This window comes from Erinaceus europaeus, chromosome 4, assembly GCF_950295315.1.
Source record: "Erinaceus europaeus chromosome 4, mEriEur2.1, whole genome shotgun sequence".
Taxonomy (NCBI): Eukaryota; Metazoa; Chordata; class Mammalia; order Eulipotyphla; family Erinaceidae; genus Erinaceus; species Erinaceus europaeus.
This window is the reverse complement of record NC_080165.1, coordinates 6,621,399-6,641,679: the sequence shown is the minus strand read 5'-3', so window position 1 is coordinate 6,641,679 and position 20,281 is coordinate 6,621,399. Positions and strand designations below refer to the sequence as shown.

The window sequence follows — 20,281 nt, the reverse complement described above, 5'->3', positions numbered from 1 at the left end:
AAGAAAAATAGGCAAGTACAGATTCCATCGGAAGGGAATGGGGCACAGAACTCTGGTGGCGGTAAGGGCTTATGCCCGTATTTTCACCTAATCTTGTAAATCACTATAAAATCACAAGAGAAAGGAGGAAAGAGAGTAAAAATGTTAATAGGGACCACGTGGCAGCATACCCAGTGGAGTGGACGCTTTACAGTGTACAAAGACCTAAGTTCAAACACATCCCCACATGCAGGTGAACAGAAAACAGAAACCTTTTTTCCATCCAAATGTACCACCCCCCCCCCATTCACTGTGCTCATATAGTCCAATTTCTTCCAATTAAAATGGATGAAATATTTGCTCCTTCCTATATATAACTGCCCTTGCCGTACAACGGACTCATCATTACATAGGTCCTTCCCTAATTGGTCACAGACTTTTCCTACTAGGTGGAATCATTTCCATAAGCACAGAAACAGATCCCACTTGATAAAACCATCATGTCGTCCCCTCTAACTACTGCCTCATGCATCTATTTCCTTTGTTGCAAAAAAAAAAAAAAAAAATTCTTGAGCGTTCTCTATACTTGTATCCATGTAACTTCTTGTAACTATTCCAATAAGGCTTTCAACTCTACAGTGTAAATGTCTTTCAAGGTCAACGCAGTTTACATGGCCCACTTTCTCTCCTTGTTATTCAACCTCTTAGAAATATTTTCAATGCACCCTGCTTCATGAAACCTTTTCTTCCTTCCTTTCAGTCAGAACTGGAGGCACAAGGCCATAAGCATCCTTGATTCTGTATAGAATACTTATTTTGTCACCAGCATGTGATTTCATACAAGAATATTAATAATTAATGGAAGGGAAAGTTGAAATAAGGCAAGTGAAATGCGGCTTTCTTAAATCAGTATTCAGGAGACTCTTACGGCTTTGCCTCTGTCAGAGAACAGGTGTTTTCCTTTTTTTTTTAATCTCAAAAGCTATTATATTCATTTTTTAAAATAACAAAGAAAATTAACGTAAATGGCAATTTGAACAAGCTAATCATAAGGATCCAAATGGAAATAAACTTCAAGTTCTTAACATTCTGTGGTAAAGAATGCATTGCAGTAGCGCAGCAAGTTAAGTGCACGTGGCACAAAGCTCAAGGACTGGCGTAAGGATCACGGTTCGAGCCTCCAGCTCCCCACCTGCAGGGCCCCCCATAAATAATTCTTTATGAATTCTGTGATTTACGCCTTTAAGTTCAACCTAAATCCCAAATATGTTAACACTTAAAACTCAGGAGACAGAGCCGGAAAGGGAGAACACAGGGTGAAACTTGGACTGAGGTTGGGGTGCTGCACCAAAGCAAGGGATTCTGGGGAAGGGGCAAAAGGGAGGGGGGCTTGCAGGGGGGCTAGGGTCATAGGTCAGGGGTGAGAGGGTGCTGCAGACACCCATGTGGAGCCGGGAAGGGAGCCCATGGGCAGGAAATCTACTAGAATGTTAAATAAATTTCACCATAAGCTAAAAAAAAAATTAATTAATTAATATCCTGCTTTGATTGGCTTTGATATTTGGGGAAAAAAAAACATTTAAGTATGTCCAGGCATATTAATTAGAAACAAAGGGGAAAAAACAATTTACAGTGAATGCCTGAATGCTGGCAACTATAAACAGCGTAGGAAAGAAACTGTCATGATTTGCTTAACATGCATGTTTAGGGAGTTGGGCAGTAGCGCAGCAGGTTAAACACACGTGGCACAAAGCGCAAGGACCAGCGTAAGGATCCCGGTTCGAGCCCCCAGCTCCCCACCAGCAGGGGAGTCGTGCCTGTCTTTCTCTCCCCCTCTCTGTCTTCCCCTCCTCTCTCCATTTCTCTCTGTCCTATCCAACAATGAGGACATCAATCACAACAATAACTACAACAAGGGCAACAAAAGGGAATAAATAAATAAATGTTTCCCCCCAAAAAATTTAAAAATAAAATAAAATAAAATTTTAAAGATGTGTGTTTATCCAGAACTTTATATTTTAAGATTTATTTCACCAGTCCAGTGAGTTCTAAAAGGCCCAGCCAGCTGTTCGCAGTCAACTTACTTTGCAGTGGTCGTGCTGGAGCTGCAAGGCGGGGACGTCACCCCCGATGGGCATCTGCATGGTAAGTTCCTCGTCTTTCAGATTCAGCCACTTGATCAGCTCTTCTAGTGACAGCAGCAGCCGGTTCCACTTCTCAGCACTGGCCTCCAAATGCGCCCTGTTGAAAGAATGAGCCCACTTGCCACTTCAGCACTTCATAATACGGAATACAGGCTTACCTAGAATCTCCTCATCTCATCAGCATGCCAGAAACCAGAGGAAAAGAAGTGAATTATATGCATGTAAAATACTTAGGCATATCTACCTCTCTATATATAAATAAATGATGTGAGCAGGACTGAGAAAAAATCTACTTAAGATGTTTCTATACATTTTTTAATTTTTTATTAGTGACTTAATAATGATTAACAAGATTCTCAGATAACAGGGGTATAATTCCAGACAGTTCCCAACACCAGAGTTCCATATCCCAGCCCCTCCATTGGAAGATTCCCTACTCTTTACCCCTCTGGGAGTCTGGGCCACAATTCCTTCTGGGGTGCATGATATATATCTGTATTCAGTATTTACAACACACTTTGCAAATAAAAAACACATTTTTATTAGAAAAGGAAATTATTCATATCTAAATCTCCTTTGTAGTCAAATCAATTACTAAAAGTAGACTATCACCACTTACTTTTAAAAAAAGTCAAAAAACTAGGATCCACTGATTTGTGAGAAGGCTTTTTTTTTTTTTTCAGGCTTCTTGATGACCAGTGACAGATACTCATTGTGAAGAGAAAACAAATGAGCCAAAATAATTGACTGCACTACTTTATATTCCGGGTTAAAGGTAAGGTCTTAGCTTTAATAGTAATGACTTCTGCTTCTAACTACAAAAAGCAACCTCAGCCTATGACATTGTAGGCTTGATTATCAAGGAGACAAATTAGAAAATTCATTTACCATAGCAGTTTTTTTTTTTTAATAAGGGCAAATCCTGTTGAGAATTAAAATGTAAATTTAAACACAAATATTCTAGTTTCTCATATTACAGTCATGTAGAAAGTCCATTTATCCCATCTGAAGTCCACAGCATATGGGCGACACTTGAAAAGCAATGACAGAAGCCAGACCTTCCACCTTCTGCATCCCACAATGACCCTGGGTCCATGCTCCCAGTAGGATAAAGAATAGGAAAGCTGTCAGGGGAGGGGACTGGGATGCATTGGATCGACCTTCTCATGGTGCATCCCGTGAGTACCCATTCATTGGGGAAACTGAGGATCCTTCCTAGCCGACTGAATCCACATGGATCCCAGTCACTTTCAAAGCCAGCAACAAGCAGCTCCTGACAGCTTTCAACCTGACCTGTTGACTGGCTATGGAAGAAGGGCAAACGCTAGAAGAAGAAGGGGAGGGGATGGGATACGGAGTTCTGGTGGCTGGAATTGTGTGGAGTTGTACCCCTCTTATCCTACAGTTTTTGTTAGTGTTTCCTTTTAATAAATAAAAATTTAAAAAAGGGAATTGGGTGGTAGCACAGCAGTTTAAGGGCAGGTGGCACAAAGCGCAAGGACCTGCGTAAGGATCCCGGGTTCGAGACCCCGGCTCCCCACCTGCAGGGGAGCCGCTTCACAAGCGGTGAAGCCGGTCTGCAGGTGTCTGTCTCTCTTTCTCTCCCCCTCTCTGTCTTCCCCTCCTCTCTCCATTTCTCTCTGTGTCCTATCCAACAATGACCACATCAGTAACAATAACTACAATAACAAAAATAAATTTTAAAAAAGGAGAAGATTAGAAAGATTCAGGACAAGTGAGTTTAGTTTTACAATATGGTTAGTGAAATCCGCTAGCTAAGGTTACGTGTGGTGGCAATTACACTGTAAAATGTGATAATAGTCGTTATAATGATATGTTAAAGGCTGATCTTCTCTAAGAGCTTTCAAAAAATCATCTTAAACTTTCAAGAGGGTCAGAAAAGATAGAATTAATCTTCACATTCAGCATTCATTGGGTTTGATAATTTTTTCTGACTTTTGATAAGGTTTCACATTAGACATCATAAAATTGACGGATATTTAATTAATATAATCCTAAATTAAATATTAAGTTTAACATAAAGATTTAAGCCACATAATTGGATTTATTAGTATATTCCAGGGGGGGAAATACTGTCAATGGGGCCAGGATGTAGCACACCCGGTTGAGCACTCTTGTTAGAATGTGCATGGACCCAGGTTCAAGCCCCCGGTCCCCACCTACAGGGGGAAAGTTTTACGAGTGGTGAAGCGGTGCTGCAGGTATCTTTCTGTCTCTCTCCCTCTCTATTACCCCCTTCCCTCTTGATTTCTGACTAACTCTATCCAAATAAATAGATATAATTTAAAAATTAAAAAAAATACTATCAACATGCAAAGAAGCTTTCTTCAAGCTTGGAAATAATGTATTTTAAAAAATCATTCTTCTTCCTTACAGTGATCTAAATGAAAGACTCTGGGGAGGGAGGGAGAGCACAGAGTGAGACATGGATGGACATGGGGCACTGCACCACAGCAAAGGACTCTGGGAGGGAGGAGAGCACAGGGTGACACATGGATGGACATGGGGCACTGCACCACAGCAAAGGACTCTGGGAGGGAGGAGAGCACAGAGTGAGACATGGATGGACATGGGGCACTGCACCACAGCAAAGGACTCTGGGAGGGAGGGAGAGCACAGGGTGAGACATGGATGGACATGGGGCACTGCACCACAGCAAAGGACTCTGGGAGGGAGGAGAGCACAGGGTGAGACATGGATGGACATGGGGCACTGCACCACAGCAAAGGACTCTGGGAGGGAGGAGAGCACAGGGTGAGACATGGATGGACATGGGGCACTGCACCACAGCAAAGGACTCTGGGAGGGAGGAGAGCACAGAGTGAGACATGGATGGACATGGGTCACTGCACCACAGCAAAGGACTCTGGGAGGGAGGAGAGCACAGGGTGAGACATGGATGGACATGGGGCACTGCACCACAGCAAAGGACTCTGGGAGGGAGGGAGAGCACAGAGTGACACATGGATGGACATGGGGCACTGCACCACGGCAAAGGACTCTGGGAGGGAGGGAGGGGGAGCACAGGGTGACACATGGATGGACATGGGGCACTGCACCACAGCAAAGGACTCTGGGAGGGAGGAGAGCACAGGGTGAGACATGGATGGACATGGGGCACTGCACCACATCAAAGGACTCTGGGAGGGAGAGCACAGAGTGAGACATGGATGGACATGGGGCACTGCACCACAGCAAAGGACTCTGGGAGGGAGGAGAGCACAGGGTGAGACATGGATGGACATGGGGTACTGCACCACAGCAAAGGACTCTGGGAGGGAGGAGAGCACAGGGTGAGACATGGATGGACATGGGGCACTGCACCACAGCAAAGGACTCTGGGAGGGAGGGAGGGGGAGCACAGGGTGAGACATGGATGGACATGGGGTACTGCACCACAGCAAAGGACTCTGTGGAAGACAGGAAGACAACTTTGGGGGCCTGTTATATAATGAAATGGTACACATGTCCAATGATTGCACTGTAAAGTATTAACCCCCTCAATTTTATATATACATATTTCATGGCAGTGAAATGTAGTAATATATAATATTTGTCGTGGAGAACAATCTTCCCTTGGTCTAGGAAGCTGTTCATCTCGGGGCTGCCAAAATAGGACAGGATATGATGGAGTCCCAGGCACTGCGGAGTCTTTTGCACCCAGCAACACCATGGGGTGGGGGAAGCGGTGGCCCACCTGGTACAGATTACACGGAACCATGAGCAAGGACATGATTTCAAGTCCCAGGTCTCTATCAAAAAGGTTTAAAAAAATAAAAGGAGGAAATAAATGACTACACAACCCCAGCAATAAGCCTGGTGACCCCCCCCCAAAAAAAAAGACAAAGAAAGTAAAGTAGCAATCAGTCAGTCTATCCATGAAACAGAAAGGACATGAAAACATTAACAACATTGCGGAAAAAAAAAATTAGGAGATGACAACTTTCAAATATATCAACATGATAGCTGATGAAGAAAGGCAGAATAATGTGTGATTTAGAAGATTCCTCTAGACTGGATGGGAGCAGGAGGGTCAAAGAACAAAGATCTTCACTTTTTTATCTTTTTTAAATATTTATTTATTTTCCCTATTGTTGCCCTTGTTGTTTTTTATTGTTGTTGTAGTAATTGTTGTTGTTATTGATTTCGTCATTGTTGGATAGGACAGAGAGAAATGGAGAGAGGAGGGGAAGACAGAGGAGGAGAGAAAGACAGACACCTGCAGACCTGCTTCACCGCCTGTGAAGCGTCTCCCCTGCAGGTGGGGAGCCAGGGACTCAAACCAGGATCTTCACGCCGGTCCTTGCACTTTGCGCCACATGCGCTTAACCCACTACACCACCGCCCGACCCCCAATGATGTATTTTTTTTTTAGTAGGCTGTGGTAGTTGATCTCCTGTATCGCCATTACCTGCTGCCACAATAAAATAACGAATAGGGCCCCGGACAGCAGTGTAATGATTTTGCAGAAGCCTTTCCTCCTGGAGGCTACGAGACCCCAGGTTCAATCTCTGGCACCACCATCAACCACAGCTAAGTGAGCAGCTCACTAGCAAGAAGGCAAGAAGGTGGGGGATAAGAATATAACCTTCGGGAGTCGGGCAGTAGCATAGCGGGTTAAACGCAGGTGGCGCAAAGCGTAAGGACCGGCGTCAGGATCCCGGTTCGAGCCCCCGACTCCCCACCTGCAGGGGGGTCACTTCACAGGCGGTGAAGCAGGTCTGCAGGTGTCTGTCTTTCTCTCCCCTTCTCTGTCTTCCCCTCCTCTCTCCATTTCTCTCTGTCCTATCCTGCAACGACGACATTAATAACAACAACAACAATGAAGAGAAAAAGGGCAGCAAAAGGGAAAAATAAAAAAATAAAATTTAAAAAAAAAGAATATAACCTTCAGGAGTTGGGTGGTAGCGCAGCGGGTTATGCGCAGGTGGCACAAAGCCCAAGGCCCTGTAAGGATCCCGGTTCCAGCCCCTGGATCTCCACCTGCAGGGGAGTCACTTCACAATCGGTGAAGCAGGTCTGCAGGTGTCTGTCTTTCTCATCCCCCTCTGTGTCTTCCCCTCCTCTCTCCATTTCTCTCTGTCCTATCCAACAACAACAACAATAACTACAACAAGGGCAACAAAAAGGAAATAAATAAATTTTTTTTTATTTATTTATTCCCTTTTGTTGCCCTTGTTTTATTGCTGTAGTTATTATTGTTGTTGTCGTTGCTGGATAGGACAGAGAGAAATGGAGAGAGGAGGGGATGACAGAGAGGGGGAGAGAAAGATAAACACCTGCAGACCTGCTTCACCGCCTGTGAAGCGACTCCCCTGCCGGTGGGGAGCCGGGGTTCGAACCAGGATCCTTATGCCGGTCCTTGCGCTTTGTGCCACCTGCGCTTAACCCACTGTGCTACAGCCCGACTCCCGGAAATAAATAAATTTTAAAAATAAAAAATAATAATAATAAACAAAAAAAGAATATAACCTTCACTTCTTTAGGGAAATATAGCTAATCTCTACGGAAGCACATGGAGACCAATACTGAATAGGCCCCCGCAGCTCTGTTAAACTCAATATTGTCATCTATGACACAGCTGTAGTCATAGTCCCTCTCTACCCTTCCCCTTGGAACACCTGAGAAAAGGGGACTTTGTTCTTTTTCTACTTACTCTCTTCCCATTCTGACTCTTGGAATCTCCTGCCATCAGCATTTTTCCTTGCGCCCACTATGACCCTGGAAAAAGGTTTCCCAGCCCGTCTCGTGGCTCCTGAAGTCTGAAGCCCTGAATGTTATACTATGACCATCTTTTCATAAATAAACGCTTCCTCACTGGGATCCAAGACAGTCCCGGTCCTGTTCACTGTGCTGGCCGTCACCTACTCCTTATTATCGGGGCTCCCTGCTCCCTGCTTCTCTCTGCTGTGCCTTTTGCTAATTCCTCATACTTAACAATGTGCATCTGTCACGTCTATGTAAATACTCTTTAGTTCACTGTCAATCTGTTTAGCCTGTAGCTGTTTTTAAAAGAACAAACACTGATGCGCTGACTACCTTTTATTTGTGTGTGTATGTATCACACCAGCGCCTCAGTGATGTGAGCATTTTGGAATAGTTCTCCCCATCTTCAGAACTGGGTTCATCCAATAAATATGTCTCTCTTCATTGGGCAACAGCTAACTTTCCAAAGCTCAATTACAGGCAGGTTTCTTGAAAGTCTTCAAATCCTGTTTATTGGTAAAGTGGAGCAGGAAGCCCATGGTGTTTCTTATCTTATATCTCTCTCCTCCATTCACCTCCCCTTTCCTTTCTTTCTTTCTTTCTTTTTTTTTTCTTTTTTTTTTTGGTCTCCAGGGTTATCACTGGGGCTCAGTGCCTGCACTATGAATCCACTGCTCCTGGAGGTCAGGAGAAATGGAGAGAGGAGGGGAAGACAGAGGGGAAGAGAAAGACAGACACCTGCAAACCTGCTTCACTGCCTGTGAAACGACCCCCAGCAGGTGGGGAGCCGGGGTCTGGAACCGGGATCCTTAAGCCGGCCCTTGTGCTTTGCACCATGTGCACTGAGCCCGCTGCGCTACTGCCCAGCTGCCCCCCACCTTTTTTTTCTAACTGCAACAGCCTCCTTTCTATGCCAACAACAAATTCTATTCTTAGGCAAAAAGATTTGCTTACTGCTCAGTGAAAAGAGTTATTTCAGCCCTTCTATTTAAATGTCTTTTCTCCAGTCCACCTAGAGAGCAGCTTAAGCAAGCGTCTCTTAAGTGTCATCTTAGGAATCACTTCTTGCAAGAGGCTTTCAATGATAATCTGAAGTGAAAGCAAACGCTTCTTCCTTTGGGTCCTACCATGAGGCAGTCTGTGAGGGTAGAGACCATATTTACTTGAGAGAAGCAATGCTTTCAACACACAACTCAGTTGTGCAGCTGGGCAGGGGGCTCAGCAGCACAGCACATACCTTGCGAGTGTGAGGTCCTGAGTGTATGTCCAGGACCGTATGAAAAGATGCACCAGCAGCATCTGAGCAGTGCTGCACCCGCCTGACTGCACACCCTACCATGTGCAAGGACCCAAGTTTGAGGCCTCGCCTCAACTTTATATGAGAAGCCACTGCTTCAGAAGCTGTGAAGCAGGTGTGCAGGTCTCTTTATCTATCTATCTATCTATCTATCTATCTATCTATCTATCTACCTATCTATCTTCCCCTCTTCTTTCAATTTCTCTCTGTCCTCCCAATTAAAATTTTTTAAAACATCAATTAATAAGTAAGGATTCTCTCACACAATAAAAAAAATATAAAGAGAAACTCACAGGAAATAAGTAAAAATGTCATATTCCTCCAAAAGTTCTTATTAGATGCTTGGAGAAATGCCCAAATCTTTACAGGCAGGTAATGAGGCTGAAAATTATTTTAATCCACAATCACATTAGTAACATGTTTTACTGACATACATGATTTATCTTAATGCAGAAGTCCAGTAGCAAAAACCTGTTCTCTTAGCTTCTAAAAATAGCATTAATTTAATTTATTAGGATTACATCTGTTGTTTATGAGTTCTCTCTTTCCAGGTTAGAAAAGAAAAAAAAAGTGACTTCATCAGCTTAGATAATATCTGCAAAGACCAAAATTTTTTTGTTTGCAGCTTTTAATTTTGAATGATCTGTTTATGCTGCAGGCTTTTTATTAAATTCTCCTTCTGAAATACAAATTCATTTTCTACTTTTCGAAATTCTAGCACCAAATGTACAAATCTTCACTAGCACAAGTCCTGTGGCTTTTAAGTTATTAGCCTAGATGGCAGTTCTGTTAAAATCTCAGTGTATGTTTTCCACTGTGATAACATTTATTTATTTATTTTTAATTTATGTTTATCTATGAGCAACAGAAAGCTGCACCCTCATGGAAGGTATCTAGCTGAAAATCAGTCTTAATGAAATAAAAGTCTATTCTCTTACTGTACAATACTTGCTAATTTTCCTCTCATCAGAGACAAGCAGGTGTCTGAGGCTGACATAATTTAAACCGGGTCTTTACAGAGGCCTCCACGGTCTCTTTTCAGAAGCAAGAAGTGCAAATCTCCTTCCACTAGCATCAGAAAAATGAAACCATTTCAGAATCTCTCTTCAAAGAGATGGAAAAAACGGCATTAAAAATTAAAAAATCAATGTGATTTCTACTGTCTATGAAATACTTCTATGACATGCAGAAGCAGTTACAACTGACCCATTTGTTTGTGTTAAAAAAAATTAGATGTTACCTTAGACAATTTTTTTTTTCTTTTGTGACCAAGATTAACACTAGGGCTTGGTGTCTCCTAGTGGTCGTTTATTCCCTTTTTCTTTTCCTTCTTCACCTTTCTATTTTACTTTGATAGGATAGACAGAAATTGAAAGGGGAAAGGAAGATGGAAATAGAGACAGACACACCACCATAAGCCAGAGCTGAATAGTGTTCTGGTAAAAAGCAACAACAACAAAAAAAACCCCTGAGAGATAGACACATAGACACCTGCAGACCAGTTTCACCACTCGTGAAGTGCTGGGCCCAGCAGGCAAGGAGCAGGGCTTAAACTTGGGTCCTTGCACACCTTGTGGTCAACTGGGTGTACCACTGCCCAGCTCCCCTTAGACAAATTGTACAGAGGTAAAGTAACAAACAGACTCTACCCTTCAACATTCACAACAATCACAAGTTAAATATTTGTATTTTAATCTTCAAAATGAGAAGACTTCAGATGCTAAGGGATACCCGAGATCAGAGAGTACTTTGGCAGTCACGTCAAAGAATCAAATTCAGAACATGTGGTCTAAGACTGGACTTTTCTCAGCAGGCCATGAAATCCTCAACTATTAATTTAAAATGATACAGATATAAGATTCCAGGTTGTTATAACATTACGCTTTTTGGATGTCCATCCTGTCAGTTTCCTCTAAAGACATACTGATAAATATTGTCTCTAACCTACTATGTAGGATTTGAAGATAATCATAACTCCCAAGAATACAAAGGATGATCACAATAGGTTGTTTTTAAGGTTCTTTCCTACTCAGCATTTTGGACCTTTATTTAATCTACTCTCTCCAAATACAGACAAGAACATCAGTTTTTCACTTTAGTTTCCATAAGAGGTACTCTTAATTTGTATAAACAACATCAAATTGCATGTCCACTGTCAACAGTCAAAAAGAGCTAAGACTGGGAAGAGAGCATGATGGGTATGTAAAAAGCTTTCAGGATTGAGCCTCTGAGGTCCCAGGTTCAAGCCCTGTCATCACCATAAGCAGAGCTGCTTAGTGCTTTGTTATAAATAACAACAAGAAAAATAGTTTCAAATTCTGATTTAGCACTTGCTAGCTCAACTACTTGGGGAACTTTAGTTTCCCAAATAACTAAAGATTTTACCTTTTATCTTGCTTGAATTTGTAAGCATTCAATAAAGTTGAATTTTGGAAAGAGTCTAATGCAGCACTGGGTCCCAGGATAGTTAGCAGTGATCACGAATATTGTTAAGTCTAAACCATGAACCGTGAATTTTCAGGAGTCAGAAATAGGGGGCAGAAGATATTACATTAAAATGGAGCTAAAATGTTAACTTCATAAAGGGCCATTCCATGGACATGTCAAGCTATTCTGAGGCAGGGGCATGCAGCAAGATCTCCTATCATCTTCCTTGTATATGAAAGTCACAAGGGAGTCGGCGGTAGCACAGCAGGTTAAGTGCACGTGGTGCAAAGCGCAAAGACCAGCATAAGGATTCCCAGTTCCAGCCCCCCGCTCCCCACCTGTAGAGGAGTCACTTCACAGGCGGTGAAGCAGGTCTGCAGGTGTCTATCTTTCTCTCCCCCTCTGTCTTCCCCTCCTCTCTCCCTTTCTCTCTGTCCTATCTAACAATGACATCAACGACAATAATAACTACAACAACAATAGAAAACAAGGGCAACAAAAAGGGAAAAATAAATATAAATATATATATAAAAGAAAGTCACAAAACTCTTTTTCGCTACTGTTTTCATTTTGATACTGCCTCTGCTGACCTGATGCTAGCAGACTTTGCTTTCAGATCGTTCCATCTCTGATTCATGTCATCCAGTCGATGCTGGAGCATCGTGGCCTCTTCAGAATTTCCCAGAGTTTTCACCATCTTCTGTCTATTTCCATCAATGCTTTTAAATATATCATTATGGGCATCAATTTCTGCCTGGATGTCCTAGAGAGAGAAAAAAAGAAAAGTATTGACATAAAATAAATGTGAGGTAAAGCAACATTCTCTGAAACTGCTCTATATAACTTATTTGTTTTCTATTTCATGGGTGAGCTGCTGTCAAGCAAAACTTCGTGGTACACGCTCGAATGTCTCTACAAATCTCACCTTGAAAATTATTCTTTAAATCTTTGATGCGTTGACTCTGAGATGGTTAAAAACATCATGTGTTAGATAATATTACCGTGTTATAATAATGTATATGCTGAACTAAATTTCATATGCCACTTGTTAGATTTTAGTGTTCAGATTCAAGAAAAAGAACAAAAATAATATAATGAAACTGAATCTAAGTGAAAACTCCTGCAGAACAAGAGGAACCATTGCCAAAACAAAAAGGTGTATGGGGGAAGTTACTTTCAGGTCATAAAGCAGACAAAGGGCTAATGACAAAATTTATATAAAGACGTCACAAAACTCTGTGGCAAAAACCAAACAGCACCATTAAAAGTGCGGAAAGTAGCGGAAGAGACCAAGGAAGATTTTCAGATGAGAACAGGTCTATGGAAACGTGCTAAACAGCGCCGATTATCAGAGAAATGCAAGTCAACCACCCATGAAATATCACTTCACCCTGGTGAAAATGTTTTACATTAAAAATGACAGATACAAGTGGTGGGGAAGACATGGTGAAAAGGAGCCCTTTCACAGTGTTGATGGGAATACACTAGTCTGTCAGAAAGGCCATGACACATTTTTTTCTCAGAAAAATATATCATGATCCAGGTTCAAGCCCCGACTCCCCACCTGCAAGGGGGGAACACTTCAGAAGTGGTAAAGCAGGTCTGCAGGTTATCTAGTTCTCGCTCTCCTCTCTGTCTCCCCCTTCTCTCTCAATATCTCTCTGCCCTAATTAATAAAATAAAATAAAAATGTCTACCAGGAACAGAAAATGTTATGCCGGTACCAAGCCCTAGCGATAACCCTAGAAGCAAAAAGGGGAGAAAGAAAGAAAGAAAGAAAGAAAGAAAGAAAGAAAGGAAGGAAGGAAGGAAGGAAGGAAGGAAGGAAGGAAGGAAGGAAGGAAGGAAGGAAGGAAGGAGAGAGGGAGTCAGGTGGTAGCCCAGTGGGCTAAGTGCAGGTGGCGCAATGCACAAAGACCAGCATAAGGATCCCGGTTCGAACGCCCGACACTCCACCCACAGGGGAGTCGCTTTACAGGTGGTGAAGCAGGTCTGCAGGTGCCTGTCTTTCTCTCCCCCTGTCTTCCCTTTCTCTCTCCATTTCTCTCTGTCCTAACCAACGACGACGACATCAATAACAACAACAATAACCACAGCAATAAAACAAGGGCAACAAAAGGGAATAAATAAAATAAAATTTAAAAAAAGAAGAGAGAGAGAGAGAGAAAGAAAGGAAAGAAAACACATCATGATTTTCCCAACAACCTAATACATTGGTCCGACCCTTTGGAAAACAGCTCAGGGATTACTCAAAATATTAAAAATGGACCTGCCATAAAATCTTAGCAATACTCCCCTAGAGATTGATTCAAAGGACACAAAAACACAAATCCAAAGAGAGCTTTGCATGCCTATGTCCATGGCCATGCTCTCTGTAACATTCACATTTGGAAGCAACCCAAATGCTCCACAGCAGCAACAGATACATAGTTAAGGAAACTGTGGCAAATAGATACAGTGGAAACACTATTCAGTTGTAAGACATGACAAAATCTCTATGGCTACAGCACAGATGGAGCTGGGCGGAACCACATTAAGAAAGAAGAAGGAGGAATACTGGGTGATCACAGCCAGCCATAGAACCTAAGAATCAATGCTGAAACACGGGGTGCAACTTGAGCAGACTGTAGTCTATTCCGGTTTCCTTTGGGGGCTCCGAGGGGTGGGGGCGGGTGGCTAACATGAGGTCATTGGAGAGCCAGTGCCCTGAGGTGGAGATGATGATGGTGGAGGTCAGATTACATCTGTTTGAGATAAGGACAACACTAGTCCTGTAGAGTAACATTTCCATTTCCTCAATGAAATGGGGGGGGGGGGGGGCAACGACGGAGGAACCAAAAATTACTGAGAAGCCTGGTCTGAAAAACCATGCCTATGTTTTCCACTGGAAGTTCAGAGTTACACACAGCTAATGATCACACTCCTTCATAGATCGCAGTGTAATGATGCCCTGACTTCAAAGTCAAGATGTCAGCATGGAGGCTGACGGGTGGATCACGACCTTGACATAGCATCAAGCACCAAGGTAAGTTAAGGACCCATGGCATGTGACAGGATTTGTTCTTGATGCTCAGCTGAAAGACTTGTCCTAATAATATATGCTTACCGCCGATACCAGAACATCAAGCAACACGAAATAATTACTGATAATTAGTTATGTAAATGTGAACTCATCCAGAAACACAAAGCAATGTTCTTTCAGGAATTTATTATAAGCCAGTCATGAGCACAGTGGTCATAGTAAGGTTTTTAAGCAGTTAAATGAGTATTTGAAAACAAATAACAGCGTTTTAAGAATTCACTTGAAAGATTAGAAACATATCTTTAAGGGAGTCGGGTGGTAGCGCACCTGGCGCAAAGCACAAGGACTGGTGTAAGGATCCCGGTTTGAGCCCCCGGCTCCCCACCTGCAGGGGAGTTGCTTCACAGGCGGTGAAGCAGGTCTGCAGGTGTCTGTCTTTCTCTCCCCCTCTCTGTCTTCCCCTCCTCTCTCCATTTCTCTCTGTCCTATCCAACAACGGCAACATCAATAACAACTATAACTACAACAGTAAAACAACAAGGGCAACAAAAGGGAATAAATAAATATTTTTAAAAAAGAAACATATCTTTAAACAATGCTTACATGTACAAGTTTATATGTTTACATGCACAAGATCAAGAAAAGTCAGGGGGTAGAACAAGAGGACTGTGTATTTACCTCCAAATAAGACACCATGAGAAACACAAGTTGTAAACTTTTCAGAAAACAGCAAATACAACTCACAGCGAGTCACTGATCCATAGTCTTTGAGGACAGCATCCAACAGCAAGGTTAAAAACAAACTTAACAAATAAAGGGACATTTTTATTTCTTTGATCATTTTATAGTGGTCATTTTAATGCCAAGTTTGCTTTTAACTGGGCTTGTCTTTATAGATTCCAGATTATTGTGAAGCTGCGTCAAATACTTTAGAATATATATCACACACATTTTATTTCTTTTTATTTTACAACCAAGTAACTGGGTAACTGTATGAACAGAATTCTGCTTTAAGTAATAAGAACCACAACTGGTTGAAAATTTTGATAGGAAACAGAGACTGACATAAACCCAGTAGGAAGTCTTAAAGTAAATTGATGCTGGACTAGATTCACAGGCTTTGGGCCTTGCTGACAGAACTTGGGTTTATTTTCTCATGGACTGCCTAACCCTACATGACCACAGTCATGTCTTCTCTGAAGGAGTCCTGACCCCTTTCCTGTTGGTGGATAAGTGAGGTCAGCAACAACTTCCTCACTGCCTCTCAGGGCTCAGGCTGAAGTCATCACTGGGGAAACGAAATTCACTGTTCCCTTCAAAAGCAAAAGAGTGGACTGGAGAGGCAGTGTGTGGTTAGGAGTTCAGGGACTAGGAGACCAGCACCATCCTTCCTGCAATGGGCATTCATGTCTGAGGTACTTTAGGTCTCAGGTTCAATCGCTGGCACCACCCTAAGCCAGAGAGCTGAGCTCTGCTCTGGTAAAACAGAAGTAACCAAGAAAATGGAGCTCTACAGGGTTACTGCCAGAGCTTTGGGTTTTGAGAATGAGGAATTGTAAGTTTTTATAAAAATATGTGCAGATCTTACCTGAAAAGTACAGAGCAACCAAAAATATTACAAAGACTATTGTGCCTTGAGCACTCAAGGCTCAGCTCTAGTTTAATGGTGATGCAAGGGATTGAACCCTGACCCCCCCCCCCCCCCCAGCCACAGGCATGAGTCTGTCTGCATAGCTATTATGCTGACTCCCTTGCCCATATAAAGATAACTTGTGAAGTTTCTGGGAGAGTGAGTAGTTATAATTAGGCAATTAACAAGCTTATTTCAACAAATTATCCAATTAATTCCTCATAAGCTATAATTCCTCCCTCCAACTAATAGATTTCAACAACTCTTAGTGAAAAGTCAGAAGTCAATGACAGTGACATTCTTTCCCCATTACCCATGATTACAAAAGGTAGATAAGAGCTAAACTACTAACTGGTACAGGCTTATAATTAACTGCACTTTCAAGATGGCTTTAAAAAGCCAACTTGCAATGATAAAGAATCAGTAAGTAAAGGACCTCTTAAATTCCAAACTAGCAAACATCACTATTAACAAATATATTTCTTTCCCTTTCTCTCTCTCTCTCTCTCTCTCTCTCACACACACACACACACACACACAATCCTTAGAGAAGTGTAACTATTACTAATCACAAAGCAACAGGACTGCACAGATTAATAAAAGTTAACCGTCAGTCAAAATGTCACTGGCCTCATACTTTATCCTCTGTCACTCCTAAATATATGGAATAAACAAGACACACTGAAAATAGCTCAAGTATGACCATTTATTTACAGCCTCTGAAGTCATTAGTATTTTTCTTCTGAGGTACATTCAAGGAGAAAATTAATTCATTCAAGTCAGGGTGGCAATAATACCAATTCCTTGGCTAGACTTCAGAAAGGTGTGTTGGTGACTCAGTGTCTGTGCTGAGTTAACCAGGAGTCTGGACTCCAGGATAGTAAGTGAGGCCTTCTCACCCTTCACAACCCAGTTTGGTGATGAGAAGGTCCTTGCTGGCATGTACATCTAAACCGAAGCTTATATCATCCCAGGGAGAAGTAGCAGTTTCAACTTCTAATTTAATGCACATCTTCTTCTTCTAGCGTTTGCCAAACTGGGAAATAAAAGCTCTTTTCTATTGGTGTTTCCTGACCCTTGTGGGACTGGTGATCCTAAGTTAACTGTACTTTCCAGTATCTTGAGGGACTGGTAGGGAACACTGGCTGCCTCAGGGTCTCTTGACTATCAAAGTGCGATTTGCCAACCTGGCTTCTGTTAGAATTATGACATCGCACATCTGAGAAATAAAGAAATGAATTCAAGTTCTCAAATGTGCCAAGTATTGATATATGAATGGGTATCCGGCATAAATCACAAAACCACTAGTTTTCCCCTGAAAATTAAAAAGGTCACCCAAAATGCTCTTTCCAATTTATGTCACAAACTGCTATCTCAAGTTTTGCTGAAGTCTGCTGTTATCCAGTAACTGAAATGATGTGACCTCTCTAAGACGTTCAGATTGACAACACAGGAAAACCCATCATCATCCCAAACTTCTCACCAAAGCTTCTCAAAGCCTAAAATGGCTTCAAGAATAGGACGTGATTATCCTTCTGCTAGGATAAGCTAAATATCAGACTGGACAATTCTAACGGCTGATGTACTAACAAAAGACTTAAATCACTCACACTGGCTCCTTCAAAAGTTGACCACTAATTTGGAGGACAAGATAGGACTGATAGGACTAAGAAACTGAGAGGAAATAAACTCTGAACAGACTGCCAGTCAGCTTCTGATGCTATCATGTGGCTTTTGCCTTACAGTAGTTGTAGGTCTTCTTGTCTCCTTAGAAATAGTACTTATTCCTTTCTGAGTTGGGAGAAAGTAAAATAGTTTCATCTGAGACATGTGGGTAGTGATATCTTTTCACAATACTGGCTTTTCTAGCAGTGAAATCAATGAAGCATTCGCTAACTGTGTGAGACAGTTTTTGTGAAAATACACCAAGGATCTAAGTCCTAAGTTAGGAAAAATACATTCTGGCAAGACAACTTTCAACAGATAAAATATGGCAAAGAGATTAACTTTCATAGAGAATCTTATGATGGTATTTACCATCAGAAAATAAATATATATGGAAAATCTCAAACTGCATTGAACCAAAATTGCTTTTTTTTAAATTTCAAATTTGCCTTTATCTCAAGAAGGAAAAAAAAAATCCCAAAGGAATTTGGAATGAACAAGTAGACTTGTTTTTTTTTATGTCAATCAAGGGTTATAATGAAAATAAATATGCAGATACCAAGGCCTGGTGATCTGAGGAGAAATACACTAACTTGAACAGAAATTGTAACTTTGTTAATAAAAGGATCAGGAAGCTGAGACAGGTCACTAACCTCTCTCTAGTATTTGACCTAGATTTTTAAGACTAATAGCAGCAATTATAACACAAAAGTCCAGTTATTACCCATGGTGACTGCCTCTCAGGAGGTCTAGGTAATGAATTATTCATGTAACATATGCCCTACACCTTCTAAGGAAGAAACAGACAAATGTATAAAAAGCCAAGGAAAAGACCTCATTAGGGCCATAAAGTTAGTCACAGGCTGTTACCAGCTGCCATAAAAAAGATATTGTCTCCCCACCTCAGTCCCTTTCACAATAGTGAGGAAGTTGACAAGGAGCCATCATCTACTCTCAGGAATTCAGGTGCTTAACAAAGTATTAAAGAGAAAGGTCAAAGTGTTCCCTATGTTACAATGTATAATATACCACAGTTGGGTTGTGAGGAGGAGAAGCAACCATCCAATAGGGAGAAACTAACTTTTTTCTTCTTCTGAATTTCCCCACTGCACAGATTCTACCATTGGGAGTCAAGCAATTGTTAAGGGAAAGCTTTCAAATGGCCTCCTTGCATGCCTTTTTCCTCTGGCAATATTGGTTTTGCAAGAAAAGGTCTATTCTCCCTTTGTGACTCACATCAGCCTGGCTTCTATTGGTACTTATAATGAGCCATAGGCATTCATGGCAAAACTCTCTGAGAACATAGTTAACTACTGATAAATAATTGATAAGACATTGACTGACGCCCATAATGAAAGTACTTTGCCTCTTTCTCCCTAGAAGACTAGACGTTGAAAGGGGGGAGGGGGGTAGACGCTTTGCATTCAAAGGCCATGAAACAGCACTCTGAGGCTTTCTGTTTTGTTTAACTGTAAACGTAAGGTAGGGTTTGGCAGGCAACACTCGGTCTTGCAGTGTGCCAAGAACTTTCCTATGGAAAAGGACTACATGCAAAATTAATGACCCAAGCATGCAAGCACTTCACAGTGGAAACAGAAGGACTTCAAAAGGGGACGGAAAAGTCTGAGAAGACAGATGCCATCACCGCTGAGGCATCAGTCTCCCAGCTCTCAGAACCGAGTCCTACAGAAAGCAGGCTGGGAAGGACAGGCAGTGCTCAGCCACTGAGGGAAGATGAACTTGAGGGGTATGGAAAATAGAACCAATGCCTGCAGAAATCAGACCTTGGCGTGAGAAGCAGGTAGTGTTGCTGGTTTTTTTTTTGTTCCCTCTCTCTTTCGAAAATAGCTTTCAATTCAATGGCCGGCTTAAGTACAAATAATCTCTTCTTGGGTAGAATTCATAAACTGACAGGTTATCATGATTCTTCTGAACCTCAGTTGCAAAAAAAAATTTAAGAGATTATCAAATATGCTTTACAACTATCTTAAACAGTGAAAAAGTCAACAGAATACCTGCCAGCTAAATGCATACTTAAAAAAAAAAAGAAGAAGAAGACAAAAAAAGGAAGAGGAAAGAAGCACATTTAGGAAGTAGTCCACATTCTGCATACCTTTTCAAATTTTGTCAGCAATTCCCGTAAGCTGAAGTTCAGACCAATCATCGTCCAGTAGCCCTGGAAGCCTACATTTTTTCTGGCAAACTTTCTTCAGAAACAGAGTTTAATTTCTGAAAACTATCTTTTCTGGCTACCCTTTAAAATCCTTTGTAAAATTCTTTACAAGCTTTGCCCTGGAGCTACAGTCCAGGAGCCCCAGAAGCTTGCGGAGAGGCATCTTAGCCAGCTCACCGTGGATCCGTGTCTTCATGGATTTCTCAGTTCGCAAAGT

General features: G+C 41.8%; 1 protein-coding gene across 1 annotated transcript in view; it reads right to left on the bottom strand.

The window, feature by feature from the left end:
• Positions 1-20,281, bottom strand: part of UTRN (utrophin) — a 609,745-nt gene that overhangs the window by 169,295 nt on the left and 420,169 nt on the right. The window contains exons 52-53 of the mRNA XM_060190773.1: positions 12,165-12,337; positions 2,064-2,220 (exon numbers count right to left, since the gene is read on the bottom strand). Coding sequence (XP_060046756.1) covers positions 2,064-2,220; positions 12,165-12,337 — 330 coding nt within the window. The remainder of the gene's footprint in view (positions 1-2,063; positions 2,221-12,164; positions 12,338-20,281) is intronic.